Below are 20,426 nucleotides of genomic sequence, written 5' to 3' on the forward strand. Positions count from 1 at the left end.
GCTAATAATATTTTTGTCTCACTTGACATTTGTGCATTCAGTTGGTATAAAAGCCAATTTAAATGGTGTTTTAGAGGTTTATTTTTTCTTCAGACAAATGTGTTCTTTGCATACAACATCACGTGGCTGCAAACACCAATACGACAACCTATCCCGTAATGCGTTAACTACTTTCAACAAGCTTTGCTCTTGTTGATCTTGATTTTCTTTCTTTCTGATTGTGCTAACAGCTAAGTGGATCTCTGTTCCTTTTTATCCAGTTTATATTTCAGACTTTGATTCATACTTATTTTCATCTGTATTTTGACCGATTTTACCCTTCAGTTAATAATCAAGTGAATACAAATTAATGCAAACATGCTTTTAAACCTAGTTCTAAATAAACCAACATCACATAACTAAAAATGTATTCTAACTTTATGCATTTTTGCCATGTTTGAAAATAACAGTAGTACAACATGATTGAAAATATAGTGAAACATAATCATTGGAAAAGAAAACGTGTTCAAAATGCAATGATTTTGTATAAAAAAGAACACTATTGAAAATTACAAAACCGCTTTTTGCAAACCAAATAGAAAGAAGAATACTAGGATACGGTATACAGCAAGCAAGCGGTATATAAATATCAAGAAAATGAAAGAAAGAATAATTTCAAAGCTGGAGATAACAAATAACGACTACTGTAGAAATTAGAGAGAAGAATAAAGAACACTGTAATGAGTACTTTAGCCATATATATTGCATGCACGAAAACAGCTTGATATTTCATGTATTAAGTACGTACATCTTAGCGTTTAACAGAACCTCAGTGCAATAACGGCTACACGGTGTCAACTAAAAGTAAACCCCGTCTAAATAAACGTAAACATAAAGTACAACAATTTAAAATATAAAAGGTAAAGATGATAAAATTCTGTAAAATGTCCATGTATATAAATAAAAGATAATGATTAAACATGTAAAATCCTTAAAACGTTTGATCAAAATGTGTTATATAAACACAATAAGTCAAATCTTTTCTCTGGTTCAACACCATCAGATAATTTGTTCTTTGAATTGCAACCCACAAAATATGTTCCACTGTCACTCTTCAGAAGGACTCCATGAGTTGCGAGACCGGTTGTTATTGACACAATACCATCTTGTGTCTGCAATTTGTTATGTATGAGGGGATTTCTTAAGCTTGAGGAGTTTAACTCTACATATTTTGCCAAGTAAGAAAATATGTTGCTTTGTATAATGTCAGTTTATAGAATCTTTCAGTTGAGAATAAGCGACTGTAGAGCAAACTTATCTGCCCTTTCATTGCCCTTGAAACCAGATAGACTAGACAGCCAATAGAACTGAATACGTTTTCCAGATCGTATGAGCAAACCATGTTTTTGTTTGATCTAGGAGATTAACGGGTCGTCAGATTTAAAGATTTTTGTGTGGACTGGGCACCACAAAAGATGAACTTAATTTTGTTAGGGAGCTTTCAATGTTCGAAGATTTGAGCATGGCTGTAATTTCAGCGGTAAAACGAGGCTTTATCTGGTAACCGGCTCAAAGTTGTGCATAAACGTCTCTCCATCATTACAATAGGAGCCTTTCATATTTAATTAACTCTGAAAAATCAGGATTTGTTCAAGACTTTCTGAACTTTCAAAGATCAGATAAATAAAAACATTTTTTTTTGCAGCACCCCCCCCCCCGCCAAAAAAAATGTTGTGCTTCTAAATGAAAACAAATTTGTATGCTGAAAGGTGGGATGAAATTTTGATTTCTGCACATACATGGTTTGGTGTAAGGGACTAAAGACTATATCATATGGGGATTAGATGGACTTGATGGTTGTTTGACAGCATGCTTAGGAACCAGTTTCGTTTGTCTGAGGCAGAGTGATAGTTCATTTGACTCACTATAAAGGATTACTGAAAGGGAAGTTCTCAATGCATATACACAATGTTTAAGTCCTAGATTGTTGTTGTTGTAGGGTTTAAAACCATTTTTCAGCACACGACAGGGTATACATGGCGGCCAGTATTAATGGTGGAGGAGGAACCCGGAAAATCCCCGGAAAGAACCACCGACCCTAGAGAAGCTACTGGCAAGCTTTCTCACATACCCACATTGGCCGAATGCGAGACTCGAACCCACGCAGACAGAGGTGAGATGGCAGTGATCCGTAACGGAGAGCGCTTTAGACCACTCGGGGCCCCAAGTCCTAGATAGTGTATTGGATCAATCATCTGCATTGTAGATTTTCAAGCTGGTCCATACACACTCGGCATTGATCATGTTTAGATTTTACTAGTGATCTGTATAGCATGGCCTTCTGATCTGATCCCCAAAATCTGGAGGTCATCTTAAATTCAATACAGTCGGCAGAATTGTATACAAACAGTTCTAGATTCGAAATTTTTAACCTGATTTTTTAAAATGCCCATTCCGTAACTATATTTAAGCATGGGCAGTTGACAGTCAATGTTATATAAACTCCTGGTACATGATTTTTATCTAATTTTTGTAATTTTTATTAATGGCTGTAAATTGTACAGATTATCTCTAGTTAGATTTTGCCTACATGACAGGGTCTGTTAAGAGCATAAAATTACATAGTTTCTATAAGTATATGATCAAACAGGTGTTGACATTGACTAATCATGTTTGGACGGTTCTAGAAAAATTCAGTAAATTCCCATTGGTTGGGCTAGGCAACACCAATAGGCAAGTTTGAGATAAATTGAGTAGTAAGATCTGTCACGTATGACATACTGTGAAATATTAACTTGTTCAGGATTATTTTGGATTCGCTTATAACACTCTATGTTCCTCTTACATTTTCATTTATAAGTTTGATAATTAAATTATTTAAGATTACAAAATATGTTGGTTTCACTTCTTTCTGTTACTTTGTGACCATCGAGTCATAACAATGTTCTTTGTTTTATGGTAAAATGTCATCAACATATAATGAGCAGTCGATGAATGCATTAAGGAATTAGACTATACTGTTAATTTTGATGTTGAATAGGGTGAATGGAAATATGATACCTCAAGATACTCACCTCCTGAGAATAGTTTTCAAAAAGATGAAAAAGACTACAAATTCTATCTAACTTTTATGAGTGTCCCTTATAAATGTATCAAGTTTGACAAGATGCTCTGTTGTGCTTCAGTGGCATCATAATCCATACTGATCACCCAACAGTAATTTGTTGGACCCTGAAATATCAGTGGAGTCTATCGTTTGCCGTCCATTAAATTGTTTTGCAACTCCAGCTTCTTAATGACATAAACCATTAGTATGGGTATGTATGGTCCTCTCTAGGTTTTGGTATGGGTGTCATTTTTGATTCTCACCACAGCCTTGGGAAGTCACCAGTTTCCAAAACTCCACTACATGTTTGTCAGTGTATTGTGAGTTGTGTCAGATAAGTGTTTCAGACATTGACTATGTATATCGTGGTTCTGTTGAAGTACCATGGTGTCAACCAAGCCAGTTGTGTAGTTCTTTTGGAGTGAAATTTTAACTGCTTGATACAACTGATTTCCTGTTTGCCACTGATTTTTTGTACAATATTTCATACCTATTTAACAGAATAACAAGAGTTCAATATAGAGAAAGGATTTCCATGTTTTCCTCTTGCTCTCATAGTATGATAAGCATTTAGCTCAATATATACCACTTTAAAAATGTTACGTGTACCATCGGTTCATTTTTTAAGAACCGTCAATGAATTTGACTAACCCTGAAGGCGTGGATGATAATGATATTGATCCAGTTAATTTATTCTATATGCTTCTTTTGATTTATCAGATCCTGAAGAGCAAAGAAATTGCATACTCTGGTCGAACACATAATCAATAATAGCCAGTGACAAAATGATCAAACAAAAGTATCATGAACAATACATTTTATGCCCATGTTGAGCTGAATTGTGTATGTAGACATTAGTAAGACGTGGTTGGAGATTACTGACCAATAGGTCTCACTGACCTGAACCTTTGGTCAAAATATTCAGTCTTCGACAAAGTTTACAGCACAAACATTTTTCATTACCATATTCTCTAATTTATAGACCCCATAATCTAACCTTATTACCCAAATTGCAAGCCATCTTCCAAGTTTAGTCAAGTAACTAAATCCAAAACAAAAGATATTCTGCAAAACCCACTTTTTTTGTAGTCACAATTACCCTGAGCGTGACCATTTGGCCCGATATTCTGCAAAACCCACTTTTCTTGTAGTCACAATGACCCTGACCTTTGACTATTTGACCTCCAAATCAAGATGTCTTTTCTATACCTAAAGTGCAAGTCATTTACAAACTTGGTTTAGCTAAATTGATTATGCTAAAAGCATTTTTCTTCTTTGCACAAAATTAACCTTGTTCTGAAAGATATATATCGCACATGGTCTGATGCTAGAAATTACCTTTGAATCTGTACTACTTACAAGGAGTTATCATACCAAAATGGCAACTTATTCATGTCCACCGAACTCCAGATCTAAGAAATTCATCTTCATCAATACAATATCATTCATAAAAGTTGTTTAATCTCACACAATAATCAGATCCATTGTCAGGAGGATGAAAGGTATGAACATACATATTTATATTTTCATTCGGACTTTTTAATTAACTCTAGTCATGATGTTGTGAAATTTGCTGATACAGTTATATTTTATGTCAGTGTTACGATTTGAATGCATTAGTATCTGCTGAAGATGATGAACGCTTATCAATTTCCTAATCCAGAAATAAATATTAAATTTATGTACTAATTTGACCAACATTTGAATATATGGATTTCTTAAATGCCAATATGATATACCACAACCTGCAGTTGCCATCCATACTGCTCATACTGACTTGGCAAAAATTTCATATCATATGTTTGTTCTACATCTGTCTGAGTCATAACTGTCAAATTCTAAAAATGTAGTTGGCGTTAATGTGCAAGAGATAATACACCGAAAGCAGTTTTGGCCTGAAGTCTTCCAATGTTTTTACTCTTTCTTTAGGTTCTACAAATGAAGCAAATTGTGTCAATGTGAAAAGCTAGTTAAATATATTACTAAAATAAAGAAATTAGTATGAACTGAAAGTTTTAACAGCATTAGATGGCTCACCCATGCCAGGTGCTAAAAGGACTTAAAAATGCTCTTAATGACTTATGTTCCTGTATGATATTTTTATGATAGTTGCCTACTATGGTTTCACTCGTCTTGATGCATTTCTTATTGTACTGAACTGCAAATTTAAAGACCTAACCAAAATATAGTCATTTGTGATGCAGAAATCACCTACCTTGTCACTGACACATTCTAAACAATTGACAAAGCTATCTGATAAATCAACTTCACTACTGCTTGAAGCACAATTACTAATGAGGCAGGGCCCTGAGTGGCCAAGTGGTCTAAAGCGCTCTCCATTACGGATCACTGCCATCTCACCCGTGTCTGCGTGGGTACGAGTCTCGGATTCAGCCAATGTGGGTATGTGAGAAAGCTTGCCAGTAGCTTCTCTAGGGTCGGTGGTTCTTTCTGGGGTTTTCAAGGGTTCTTCCTTCCCCATTAATACTGGCCGCCATGTATAGCCTATCATGTACTGAAAAATGGCGTCAAACCCTACAACAACAACAACTAATGAGGCACTATGTGTATAGACCAATTATTCAAATAATGAAGCTCATGCTTCACAGATTTAAGGACCAAACCACAGTACTTACATTGACTAATCAGGTCTTTCTGAACACAAATATCTGACAGGTAAATAATCCTGAAACAGTCCAATGAATCCAATCCAGCTTTATCAGGAGATATGGATACTATGGTCCAATGTTTCACAAATTTTTTCCATGGGTTACAATTAACCACTCAGCATGAACTAGCTAATTTGATGAAATATCAAGATCCACTAATGTAGTACAATAATGTTAACCAGTGACATCTTCCCTTTTCCTCATGGTCTCCATGATCACTGAGCATACCAGTTATGGAAGTGTGATTTTAAATATTCTTGTTATTTTTTATTTATTGGAAAGTCTAGAGGATGACGTTGGTTTGTACATGACAGCATGAGGCGAGCACAAAGACAGGAGTGGTTCCATTGTCTTTCAATTTAGTAGCAGCATCATTGCACTTTGATGTACTATGAACACATCTAATACAGTCCTGTCTGCTAACTTTGCATAGCAAGAGACTGCTGGTTACTTGCTTAGCTCACATGTGGAATGATGACATTATCCAAAATGAGGGAGCTCCGGGTTACATTTTACTAATCTTATGCTAATGTGTTAATGCCAGGCTTGGCATTAAGTACAGAAGCTACATGGATGGCTGTTTAATGTATCATACACATGTGCTTTAATAACTGACTGGCTTAGTGTTGTTGGCTGCATCAACTCCATTTAATGTGCTTCAGATGAAAATAGTCTAAGCGATTGATCTTGACAAGTGTTTTATTGGTGCTTATACGGGAGGAACCACTGTTTCGATCATTCAAGTATCTGAAGTTTGTTGATGGCATTTTTTTCTTCTTCTGCAGTCCTTATTTTCGGTATCTGAATATCCTTAAAATTTAATACCTAAAGATATGCAAACTTTGACAGGCGAATCCACTCAGGTAAGTACCCAGAAAAAGTGTTCTGTTTTACAATATAAAACCAAGACAATTGAGACCCACACAAATAAATGAAACCAAAGTAACTAAATTCTGTGGGTTGTGGTTTTATTTCACAGCCATTGTGGTTGTTTTATTTTTTTTTTAATGATGGTCTAAACAAATATTAATTGCATTATTCTGGAGCTCCAAAAAAAGGACATAATCTTTTTTTAAAAAACCTGAAACCCAGACTGGATGAAAAGTGCTAAAATACTTGGAAATTGTTTCATGGTTTTTGAAATTTTGCAAAAGAATATTTATGGTACCAGTCAACATATACAAACACACATAATACATTTATTAATGCACAGAGACAAATAATAAAATGAAAGGAAGTATTAACCCAAGACTCTGACCAAGGAAAAACTGATCTTTTATTAATGAATTAAATATTTATCATTCATCTTTTGATAACAAGTTAATTTCTGCACAAGTATTGCACAATAAATAATGATCCCTCGTTTTATCTAATACTTAAAATAAAAGGAATGTAACTAAATAAATAAAAGCATGCTATCTCCTCTACTACAGTATGCAGTATGTACCAGCATTCATGCCTAAGGCCAGCTAACATATTTCACAGTTACACAGTACACACCAGTAGTATTCATGATTAAGGCCAGCTAATGTGTTTCACACAGTTAAACAGTATGTACCAGTATTCTTGATCATGGCCAGCTAATGTATTTCACAGTTAAACAGTATGTACCAGTATTCATATCTAAGGTCAGCTAATGTATTTCACACAGTTACACAGTATGTACCAGTAGTATTCATGATCATGGCCAGCTAATGTATTTCACATAGTTACACAGTATGTACCAGTATTCTTGATCATGGCCAGCTAATGTATTTGACACAGCTACACATTATATACAGTACCAATATTCATAATTATGGCCAGCTAATGTACTTTAGTTTTGTATTTACCAGTATTCATAATTATGGCCAGCTCATGTATTTCCCCCAGTTACATATGTACCAGTATTCTTGATCATGGCCAGCTAATGTATTTCCCCCAGTTACATATGTAACAGTATTCATAATTATGACCAGCTAATGTACTTCAGTTACGTATTTACCAGTATTCATGATCATGGCCAGCTAATGTATTTCACACAGTCACAGTTACATATGTACCAGTATTCATGATCATGGCCAGCTAATGTATTTCACACACAGTTACATATGTACCAGTATTCATGACTATGACCAGTTAATGCATTTCACAATGTTACACATAATGCAGTATGTACACACAGTATTCATGCCTATTGGCAGCTAAGAGGTTTCACAGTTACACACATTCAGTACAATAATGCTTTTACTTCTCTTTGTTGCAAATAATACAAACATAAAATGATAATGACCTGCATGTAAAGCCCACTCCTGAGCTTCGATAATGATGGGATTTCTTAAGCTAAATAAAGGTAACTGTATTCTGTAGCTATCTACAAACTCAAAATAGGATGAGACAGATAAAGTGGTATAGAAAAAAAAAGAGTAAAGTAAATAATATTAAACAAAAGTTATTCTTGGGTGTGAATGCACTACTTACAGAGAGACACAAACAGCGATGGATTCAAAGTGATCACTATGCCGAGTGTCTACAAAGCCACCTCAACAAAGCAACTAATATTTTATTGGAATTTGTTGCATTGTCTTCAATAAATATTTAGCACATTATCAGCAACATAACTGCAAGATTTAGTATGTCCTACACAAAAAGGATGTTTTAAAGTTCCCAATTAATTCAACCATTAATCATCTGGTCACTGATTCAGTAAATGTCAAAAATGCTTCCTCAATATAGGAAACTATTATCCTGCTTATGATACTCATAACAATATTCAAATTTTTCTCCGAGAGAAAACAGGGATAGTAGAAAGCAAAAAATACAATTACATGTATGTTTTGTTTGTTTCTTAACTGAACACTAGAGAATCTTGCCACTGTATATTCATCCTAGATGTTTTTAAACTCCTGAGCCTGGATATCTGCATCAGATTCCATTCAGAAGCAAGCATGAGTAAAGGTTATAATACATACATACATACAAGGAATTTTATTGGTTTTCTCAAGGTTGTTTAGATAAAACCTCAATGACAACTTAATAAAATCATGATGTGACCTTGATAAAACTCAAATAATATAATCTGTTGTTTAATCACCATAAATATCTCTTTAATCAAGGTCACTGTTTAACTCAGTCATGCCGGCACATTTACTCAAATTCAATTTAAAAATATCAATGCTAATGGTAATACAGTTTAACCAGAGAATATTCAATCCTGAATAATAATAAAAAATTCCACGTGAAATTTTTGGATCACTATTGACTTTTACAATGACGATCAGGTGCTGAACTGGATCAAAAATGACAACACTGTGTCAATTACAGCAAATAATAGTGTAACACAAACGTTCTTCAACATGCACAGCTTTCATTTTGTCATCACAAGCCAATGAAATTCAATCCAGTTTCTACTGGATCACACTTTTAGGTTGACCTTATAAAAAAATGTTCACATACTTTAACACTGATTTTTCAGCATGAATTTCTCTCAAAACTGGTATATAATGACCTTCCAAGGAATACGGATGTAGGAGGATCAAAATAAAGTGAATAATTGCCATTTGAAGGTACGTGTATCAAATTCTAAGAAATGACACACAATACTAAACAGGTTGGTACTGAATGCCTACATGACATGTATGCCTTATATGACATGTATGCCGATATGACATGTATGCATATATGACATGTATGCCTTATATGACATGTATGACTTGTACTTTACAAGAATATCATTGTTTCTCAGAAACCTGAAACAATCATTTTATGGAGCATAATTTCAAAATTACCAAAACAAAACTAAATCTGCAACAACAAAAAAATGTCAATGTCCCTTTTTCTTACATCCCAGCTTTATTAAAACTTTTCCATGACTGCTTAAATACAGTACAATATACTGTAACCTAACTTCACAGTTCTAGTACTGCAGCAATATAAAAGTGCAGAAAAAAAAAATATTAGCTTACTCTATCATAATTTTTCACATCCTTAAATTTTAGTATATCATACATACACAAAATAATTATTATCTGTTTTCTAATTTAAGACAAGAAGCCCCTCTTAAGGAGACTTTTTATTTAGGTTCAAAGTAACATTCAGCTTTAATCTAAAAATATTTTAACTATAATCTCAATCAAGGACACGGATGAATGTACAGGCAGACAGATGGAAGTATGGACAAGCAAATGGATGGCAAAATGATCAATCAATCTGTCAGGCTACCAAAAAAGGTGGGCTTGGCAAAACTTATATTCAACATTTTCACCTGTAATTACTTTTACAAATAACACCTCAATTAATAAAAATGGTATAAAAACATTAGGGATAATGGAGTATGTATTATGCACATCCTACAGTGAACAATATAAACCCTGATCTGCACCTGTATAATCTTGCTCAATTTGACTTTCCTACTGTCACATATAAAACTGATGCAAGGGATCAATTCATTCTTCATAGATGATATGCCAAATTCATTTGTCATCTCACTACATACTAGTTACTGTATTTGACTACAAACAAAAGCCTGGCTGACATACAATTGTCTCCCTTCTTGTGACACCATGCTTTTTACAATTACAAGATGGCATCATAGACGGGGGACTAGTGATGATGGTGAAAAAAACTGAAATAATGCACTGTCTTGCTGCAGGGAGGGTGTGGTTTCCTCTCATTATGGAGGACCTGATATTATCATTAACATCAAATCTAGATGTGTTTGTAAAACTATAAGCCCCACCACAAACAAAAAATGTACATGACCAAAAATTTAAATAAAATTGTTACAAATCTGATTTTAAAATGAAATGAAATTCTAATCAGGTCATTTATACACTGGATACTACATTTTGTTAGTTTACCTTAAGTGGTTTGTGCTAAATTACCCTTACAAAGTGTTTATGAAAAAAACACTGTGTAAATTAAAAAAATCGCCTATGTCCTGAATATCTACCAGATGATCTATATGTAATACAAAAATTCTAGCCAGATTTTGTCTACCTTTAGTATTTTCTTCCTAATGGTGCTAAAAAGGCTTTTGCCCAAAAAGTTAAATGTTAAAAAGTTAAACTACTACATGGGTCCTGAACTGTTTTCTAGCCATCTACCTGCGACCATGATGAAGTGTGTAAAACTATATCAGACTGTCTACCTGTGACCATGATAAAGTATGTAAAATTATATCAGGCCATCTACTGATGACCATGACAAAGCAGGTAAAATTGGATGGCTCTATGTTGGCAAGTTTTTGTGCTTTGTACAAAAATGGATTTCAAGATAGTCACAATGACTTACCGACAGACAACATCAAAACAATATATCTCCTGTTACCAGACACATGGCCATAAAGACTTGAACAATCCATGGATGATACTATTGACGTAAAATGTTGCAGTGTACCAAATTTCCCATGGCACTTCAAGCTTGATATTGGTTGTTGTTGTTCTAGCGTTTAACGCCATTTTTCAGCACAAGATAGGCTATACATGGCGGCCAGTATAACTGGTGGAGGAAGAACCCTGGAAAACCCAGGGAAGAACCACCGACCCACGAGAAGCTACTGGCAGGCTTTCCCATGTACCCACGCTAGCCAAGCATTGGACTCGAACCCACACAGACAGAGATGAGATGGCAGTGATCCGGAACGGTGAGCGCTTTAGACCACTCGGCCACTCGGGGCCCCCCTTGATATTGGCATACCTCCCCAATCAACCTTGCTGAATGACATGGTTCCTACGCTTTTTTAAATATAAATTTCCAGGTCTTTTCCAGGTTTTTTCCAGGATGAAATTAATTTTTTCAAGGTTAACATATGACCATTACTGAATGGAATTAAAGAACATTTTGGATTATATCTTTCAAGACTCTCTAAAACATATATGTCAGAAAAGATGATCATGTACAAAACCAAAAAATGAGTCATATGCAACAAATTTGACTATATTCCCATAAATTGGCATTTAAAGCCATTTCAATGAACAGAATACAAATTCTAACTTTAATTTGCTGACCTGCATTATGTTGCTACATGGAAACAACATAATGAACATAAATTATCTGCTTCCTTTCAAACCTTTAATTCCAAAGAATTCTAGAGCAATACGTGTGCATCTTATACAAAGTAAACATTTCCTATCGCAGTATAACCCTCCCCCCCCCCAATAAATGCAAAGTTTTAGAATCTTATCTCGTTACAAAAAAAGTTTAACGCTGAAATTATGTGTGCCAATAAAATCTCAAACAAGATATTTCAACCAACCTAAACTCCTTAAGACAATTTGGTTAAAAATTCCATCATTTAAAGACTGATGATTTACAAAAGGGTTGATTTAAATTTTGACAAAAGACCTTCAAAATTATATACTGTTGTATAAACAAGGACTGAAGTTTCTGTAAAATCAACTTGTATTCTTGTGTTCAATAAACCAGTCCCCAAACCTGTATTGATACATGGGCTATTATCATTTCTTAATATATAATAAAAGGGACAATGTCCCATTTCTCCTGTGTTCCATTTAAGATCTGAAACCAATGCTTCAAACTACACGGCACTGTGTAATTCATACCAAAGTTCAGCTCAGAGATTCAAAAGTTTTCAAATCCAGGTTTCCACCAAATATTCCAACCCCATTTTTCAGATCTGGACAGTTTGGACGGAGTGTGGGTTCAGAGCAATTATTTAACAAATTTGGAAAATGCCGCCACCATAAGACAGCTTACCAGCAGGCCAATCAAATTTAAACCAGGTTATATTGACTTATACCTGCATGAAATCAATAGGAAAATTATTTATTTTCTCAAAAATGGCAAGTATTATAATCGTTATGTCTTTAACTCGCTGACACACTAAACGAAACTCAGCATATATGAAACCTGACCTGGTATTTGCCATTTGCGTTAATAGTCACATTACTTCACAAATCTCAAACAATGACATCGGAAGTCCAAGTCACATGATATCAACAAACTCCTTTTTAATGTTGTTGTACAAGATTTCAATTATATCAAATGAAAGTCTGACACCTTTTGTAAAAACCAGAAAGAACATTATTCTCAACATATTTATTTTGAGAACAACTACAAGAAACTTGGCAAGTCTGATTCGTCAAGCAGTGTAGTCTGGTTACCTGCTTTGTATGCTCCCTATGTGAGAGAGCACATGTTAATGTGGTAGTCACATGATACAGCAAAACTCCAGAAGTTGGTCTCGGAATAAATATAGAGAATTTTGTGTTCTTCCATTTTTGTATTTTTATTACAACCAGTATACGGCTTTAATTTTTTAAAAAAATTCTACAATATTTGAAAATGACAGTTGTGAGATTCTGTGTGCTTGTGCGACATGCTATCGAAATCGCTAGTACCAGCTCAAATTTCATCAATGCATTAGTTTCATCATCCTTCAGCAGATTAAAGACATAACAATTTTAATACTCTCACAATTTCTGAGAAAATAAATAATTTTCATATCGATTTCATGCAAGTATAACTCGATTTAACAACGTTTAAGCTTGCTAACCCATCTGCAAAGTGGCTATGCTTTAACTCCACCTTGTTGGCCTCTTGTGATGCTAGACTGGTTTTCATACCTTCCACAATAAAAAAAATACGGATATATAGCTGTCTGTGAAACAAAAAGTCTACTAGATGAATCTAACCCACTGACCGTTTGGATTGTCTGAACAAATATGTTTATGGCAAGCATCCAAATGATCCATACTGCAACCTCCTAATATTCTGGTAAGAAATCGATTAATTAAACTCACGATCAGTTCAGTTACGATCAATTACATAACTGTTTCGGGTGTCACATTGTGGGGGAAAATTCCCAGGTTTTTCCAAACTTTCATCAATATTTGCAAAATTCAAGGACTTTTCATGGTTGGGAAAAAAATTATTTCTCCAGACTTTTTCCCAAGTTTCCAGTAGCGTAGGACCAGGAATGACTGATGCTAATATAACAATTTACTGAAAGCTCCTTAAAAATGTTATTGCATAGGAAAATTTTAGGTTTTAATTTTCAAGATATTTGTGGATTTTCAAAATGAATAATTGGTAACTCAGATATGTTAAGTTTCAAAATAAATGGAACTGTATATTTTCAATGTAAAATTTGGCAACAAGTTAGTGATTTGAAAAGCATTGTGCATGCTACATGCTTGAACAAGAGTTCCTTGAATGGAATGATGCTCTACTGGCAAAAAGTTTCCATTAATCCAAGACTGCTTCTTCATTTTCAATGCCAAGTTTTGAATCCATCTCTGGTATTCCTGAGCAATACCATGATTTTCAAGATAGACACTGTGAGGGCCACATTACATGTAAGATTGACATTAGGACTAACAAATCTTTATAAAAAAAACCTACACCAATATGACAATTCATTCAGAAGCAGGAGTGATGACAATACTTTAAAGATGGCCATCATGGCATCATCTTCATTCAGCATCAACTAGATGTTAGAAGAAGTCTTTTAGTCAAAACCGAATGTTGATATGACCATCCATTCAGGTGTGTGTGTGTTATTTGGACTTTTAACATAGCTTTAAAATTTGTTCAGTCTTTGCTACAATGTCAGCAGTGTGGCAGTTAGTATCGATGTCTAGCACTGGGGCATAATGCAGGCATGAAGCATGATGTTCCACCCTGTCACGTTATCCTGACACCAGTCCTAGCACTAATCTGTTAATGCTGAGTGCCTAGCGAGGCAACTGTTAGTACCATTTTTAAAAGTCTTTGGTATGACTCACAACCTCCCACATCCAATATGGATGCTCTAACCACTTAGGCAACTGGAGCGGTCCATTCAGGAGTAGCAATAACAAGGTTTTAAAGATGGCAGTATTAGAGGTCAAAAAAATGACCATGTTTATTAAGATCATCTGGTAAAAACTCCATGTTGATATTAACAAAGCAGAAATAACACCAGTCAGTTCACATCATTTTCATTTAGGACCAACATCATGGTAAATTTAAGTATGATGCAACTTACAGCACTATTAACAGAATGTCTGAGCCTTTACTGCCATGGGTTATTTCAGTGGGGACATGACAAAAATGAATAATAAAGAAAAACCCTTTCTCATAAGGACATGGGTTAAAATAATAAATTCATCCAAAATGGTAACAAAAATACATTTAACTGAGGCCACTTGAAAGCATATCTGATGCCTCCACTACCAAATGTATTGGATATACAGGACTCAAATAAAGACCTTATACACCAATTGTTCCACACACACACAAAAATTATGAAATTAAAATGAATATAATTATACAAAGCTGAAAGAATAAACGAGTGAAATTATCATAAATGAATAAAAGCTTTATGCTTCAGAACTGAAAATATTTAAATTAAATTAAATTAAATTAAATTGTGAGCACTAAGAGCTTTGGGGCTTATCAGAAAACAATTTTTGAATAGGTTGATAAATGACCCCTCAAAAGTATTGAGATTGCTACATCTATCCATGTGCAAACCTGTCTTTAAAACCAGCATTTTTCATTTTCATCAATTTCCAAACAATTGAAACAAGATTCATAAACATACTGTGAACAGTTCATGAAAAGCATAGGAAAATTGTTTTCACATGTGCTGATTTGTAAAGAAAGATAAATTTGTCATATAAATTAACTTAATTTTGCTCCAGTGCTCTTTATACGGGTGTAATTAACATAATACCCATAACTTTATGTGTATGGAAGGATAGGACATTTTCTACCTACATCAAAATTTAATAAAATACACAAACAGTGTCTTTAAATAAGAAAATGAGACAAATCCATTCCAGTGGAAAAAAATGATAACTCCATGACTTCTGCAAATGCAAGTGACCACCTATATCTGAACCAATAAGAAAATATTTGCATCTTTGTTTCCAAAGTAACATCAGGTTGCTCCTTAAGGTAAAAGAAATGGATCCTATTTAATAACTTATGCACAATATTTCCCAAAACAAACTTCAGAAAAGAAAAAAAAAATCTTTAGCTGTGCATTTCTGAGTAATCATGCTTTTAGTATTTCTGAAAGTTCCTTTAACTAGTCACCAGTAAAACTGCTTTAGTAAAACCATTTCCAATACCGAAAACACTAATTCCAACCATTTCCAATCCTGAAAACACCAATTCCATCCACTTCAGTCCTGAAAACACAAATTCCAACCACTTCCATTCCTGAAAACACCAATTGCAACCATTTCCAATCCTGAAGACACCAATTGCAACCATTTCCAATCCTGAAAACACCAACTGCAACCATTTCCAATCCAGAAAATACTAACTGCAACCATTGCCAATCCTGAAAACAATGATTCCAACCACTGCCAATCCTGAAATCACTAATTCCAACCATTGCCACTCCTGAAAACACTAATTTCCAACCATTGCCAATCCTCAAAGCACTGATTCCAATCATTGCCAATCCAGAAAACTCTAATTCCAACTACTGCCAATCCTGAAAAGACTAATTTCCAACCAGTGACATCTCATATCCTATGTATTATCTAATGAGAAATTAATTAGTATTAAGACACTTCAATTCCATCAATTCCCTAAGACAGTAATCTGAGGTTGTATGTATAAATCTGTTACATCTAGTATTTTTCTTGTGTGCATTTCTGTTTGTAATTATAATTTTTGTAACATTTAACATTCACCCCTTCCAATGTACAGCAGGATGGGAACAAAAGCAGACTCTTGCTACTGATTCCTAGTTAGGCAGCTATTATATCATGTTTTAGTGAACTCCCACCCAGCCATTTAGGCACCAGAAAATCGATGGACAGATTTACAGGCAGACAAACAGATGGACTGACAGAAGATAAAACAAGGAATAATAATTTGTTTTGTTCCGCCCTGGGATGCATAACAAATCCCAAACAAGTACATCTGATTCTTGGTATTATTCATAATAATGTCTCTGCTTCACAAACCTGATAGACAAAATCGTTGTGTTATATTTCTCAAAACAATGGTGACATAATGTGGATCTAAACAATTAAAACACGCTTTCAACATTGCCAAAAGGCTATAAAAAATGACTCCTCATTTTGTCCTGATATGAAGTGGGTGTGGATGAAAAGCAACTTTTATATCTCTACAGAAAAAAAGAGAAATTATAGTCTTTTGGCAGCACAGTGGGCAGCAATTACAATTTTTAAATTCCTGTACTATATTCATGCGTTATTAATAACACAATTTTTATAATTAAAAAGAAAAACAAGACAAATTAAGGATATATAAAAGTCTTTCAAAATGGAGACTTTTTATTGCACTTATGGACTAGGTCAGCATGAGGGACTGCATTCGTTCAAAGTCCATCTTCACCTTCATAACAAAAAGCATACTTCATGTTTTCCAATTGATCTCTGAATAGTGATGCTTTTGTTGTTTCATTTTCTTAATCATATTTGTATAACCAAAAAAACATTATTCTGAAACATCCAAGTGCTCAAACAGTGATAAGTCCACTTGAACATAGGGTGCTTACAATCCTCATGTCACACATCTGTAATAATTCCATAGTAACATCAGGATGCTTCTTAAGGTCAAACAAAGCAGCCTTTGTTGTCTTTTTTTACATTTATGCACAACATTTCTTAATACAAATTTCAGGAAAATATCTTAAACAGAATACAAAGCAAGTACAAGAAAGCTAGTAGCTGAAAATTAGTATAATATAATAAAAGACCATCCAGTTTGTTCATCATATCCATCTACATTGGCAGTAGTATCACTGATGACCTATCCAATGTCCAAATATGTATGTTCTGCACAATAATTTGAATCACAGATCACTTTGATTTTCCTTTCTCTTCTTCATCATCAAGGTTTGTAGACAATGCTATGGACGTTACATAATAAATAAAATAAGAAAAATCTGCAAAAATCCTTCAGCCCTTGTGGCTACTATTAATTATGGCAGCAGTAAAAACAATAAAGAACTCTGAAACCAAAAGGACATAGTGATAGCTGGAAAAATGTATTTGTATAATGTATTGACTAATTTGGTTCTGAATTATGGATTATAAATTATGTGAGCTGATACTATCAGACTTCACAAAATATATAAAAAATTACGACCACCACTATATGAAACAGGAGTACTAATGAACTTGGTATAAAAGACGGTACGATAACAATAAATAGAATTTTTGCCATTCCGAAAACGGCTTGATCGTAAGTAAAATTCCTTTTGACATATGGTTGAAAGACTATGAAAAGAAACCACTAATGATGTCACTTGCTCTGTCCCTGATTTAGTTTCTGTGGCAGTAATCCACTTCATTATGGTCAACCTTCACCCTTCACACTAGTTTTCCGTGTAAACGTATCTCTCTCTAATCTGTGGTCGAGGGTCTCCTTTAGATGGACCAAACTTTTCTTCATCTGAAATTGAGATTTGAGTTAAATGTATTATATTTTATTAAATGCAAAACACTTTAGGAAGTGAAGAAGTTATACTTAAATTAAATATCAAAGAAATTATATATTTTATTTTTTGGGAGAAGAGTGTGTGTGTGTGTGTGATTTGGATTTTTAACATAGCTTTAACAATTTTTCAGTCATATTGCTACGATATCTGCAGGGTAACAGTTTATAGTGATGTTTAGCACTGGGGCATCATGCCGCAGACATGAAGCATTATGTCCCACCCAGTCACATCATCCTGACACCAGGCCGACCAGTCCTAACACTAACCTCTTAATGCTGAGTGCCAAGTGAGGCAGCTGTTAGTACCATTTTTGTAAGTCTTTGGTATGACTCGGCCAATGATAGAACCCACGACCTTCCGCTTCCAAGGCGGATGCTCCAACCACTAGGCCACCGGAGCGGTCTTTTGGAGAAGAGAAAAGGTTCATAATAGACATGGGTTGTATCAAGAGGCTTGATTAGTATCAGAACAGACTTAAGGGGAAAATAAATAAGTGGCCAGTCTGCAAAGGAAGCTGAGTAGCTAAAGGACTAAATAGGATTATTTTAAGTTACAGAATGACTGATTTAGAGTTATTGCAAGTTAAAGAAGGACTAGTTCTGAGTTACTTCATGGTATAAATGGAGTTGTAAAGAGATATTTCTGGCTAAAGATTATTTACAGTTATTTACATTCAATGAACTGATTTAGAGTTATTGCAAGTTAAAGAAGGGCTAGTTCTGAGTTACTTCATGGTATAAATGGAATGGTAAAGAGATATTTCTGGGTAAAAATTATTTACAATTATTTACATTCATAGAACTTTTGTTTTAATGTGCCCTTAAATGTTAATACTTACATTAATACATAAAGAAAGTCTAGTTTAGGATATTTCAGGTTATACAGAGAAATGTTTAGAGTTAATTTAGGCCACAATGGGACATTGTTGTTGTTGTTCTAGTGTTTAACGCCATTTTTCAGCACAAGATAGGCTATATATGGCGGCCAGTATAACTGGTGGAGGAAGAACCCTGGAAAACACAGGGAAGAACCACCGACCCACGAGAAGCTACTGGCAGGCTTTCCCACGTACCCACGCTAGCCGAGCCTTGGGCTCGAACCCACGCAGACAGAGGTGAGATGGCAGTGATCCGGAATGGTTAGCGCTTTAGGCCACTCGGCCACATTTAAAATTATATCAGGTCACCAGGGGACTGGTTTAGTTAAGATTAATTGTATTAATTGATATCATATTTCATCCGAGTGTAATCAAGATTTACATAGATCATCTCTAGAAAACTTTTCTGCAGTCTCATGTAGCCATTATAATTTTCATGGAGAAAATAAATTCAAACTAAAGTGATCCTTACAAAGAAACAATTTTTTTTTTTTAATAAAAAAATTGTTTCTTCAATTATAATACTTCAGGAGAACTAATATTACCTGGTCAATTCAGCCCTCTGAGGCTAAATATTATCTGCTCGCATAGGTGAAAGTTAGAGTGATCTTCCTTTGATACTGGGATTGGTGCTAAATCTCCTGAATGCTTCAGTTGGAGTGGAGGACATTATCTCTGTATGGATGTGACTGTGGTGAGACTAGGAGGGTGTATGTGTATTATGATCAGGCAAGTATTATTGAAGAAACGTACTTAAACAGGATTTTTTTTTTCTACTCAAATATTTTACTTGATCATAACACCTAAGGAGTATTTAAGAGGTGGAGGGAGTTACATTCCTTTACTCTGGAGAGGCCTTCTCCAGTCCTCTAAGGTATGTGAGACAGCTTCTATAAAACCTGACTGGAGAATAGACTCCAATATGGTGAGAAGAGGCCTCAAAAGCAAAAAATCTTTCCTCCCCTAAATCCAGTGGAAGTTGTGAAACCATGAGTTGTTGAATGAACTGGAAAGTAACCTTTTGTACTACAGCTATAGGTCCCAACAGGTTGAGTTGAGCATTTTGGGATAAAAGACCTCTGAGATAAAATCTGGAGAAAGTAGACTCTGACCTGGATCACACAGCATGGACATGTCAGTTAGGGAACAGTTTTGCTCAAATCCAGTGCTTGTGGTGACTGCCCTAACATTATGAGCTGAACTGGTGGCAAATTCATTTGATCTGGCGTTATTTCCAGATATGTGGAAGGCCATATTATCCAGTATGAAAGTGTCTGCTGATGTCATCCTTTCCATCTTTAATAGGTAAGAAAAGTTGCGATCTCCCTCAATGCAACATCTTGGACCTTCCTAAATACCAAGTCAGAGCTTCTACTGGGTCCTGTA

General features: G+C 34.7%; 1 protein-coding gene across 1 annotated transcript in view; it reads right to left on the bottom strand.

Annotated features, from left to right (window-relative positions):
- Positions 1 to 7,012: 7,012 nt before the first annotated feature.
- Positions 7,013 to 20,426, bottom strand: part of LOC149793413 (protein Aster-B-like) — an 89,635-nt gene continuing 76,221 nt past the window's right edge. The window contains exon 16 of the mRNA XM_089967401.1: positions 7,013 to 18,117. Coding sequence (XP_089823527.1) covers positions 18,022 to 18,117 — 96 coding nt within the window. The 3' untranslated portion in view covers positions 7,013 to 18,021. The remainder of the gene's footprint in view (positions 18,118 to 20,426) is intronic.

This window comes from Sinohyriopsis cumingii, chromosome 8 (assembly GCF_028554795.1).
Source record: "Sinohyriopsis cumingii isolate HCF-2022 chromosome 8, ASM2855479v2, whole genome shotgun sequence".
Classification (NCBI taxonomy): domain Eukaryota; kingdom Metazoa; phylum Mollusca; class Bivalvia; order Unionida; family Unionidae; genus Sinohyriopsis; species Sinohyriopsis cumingii.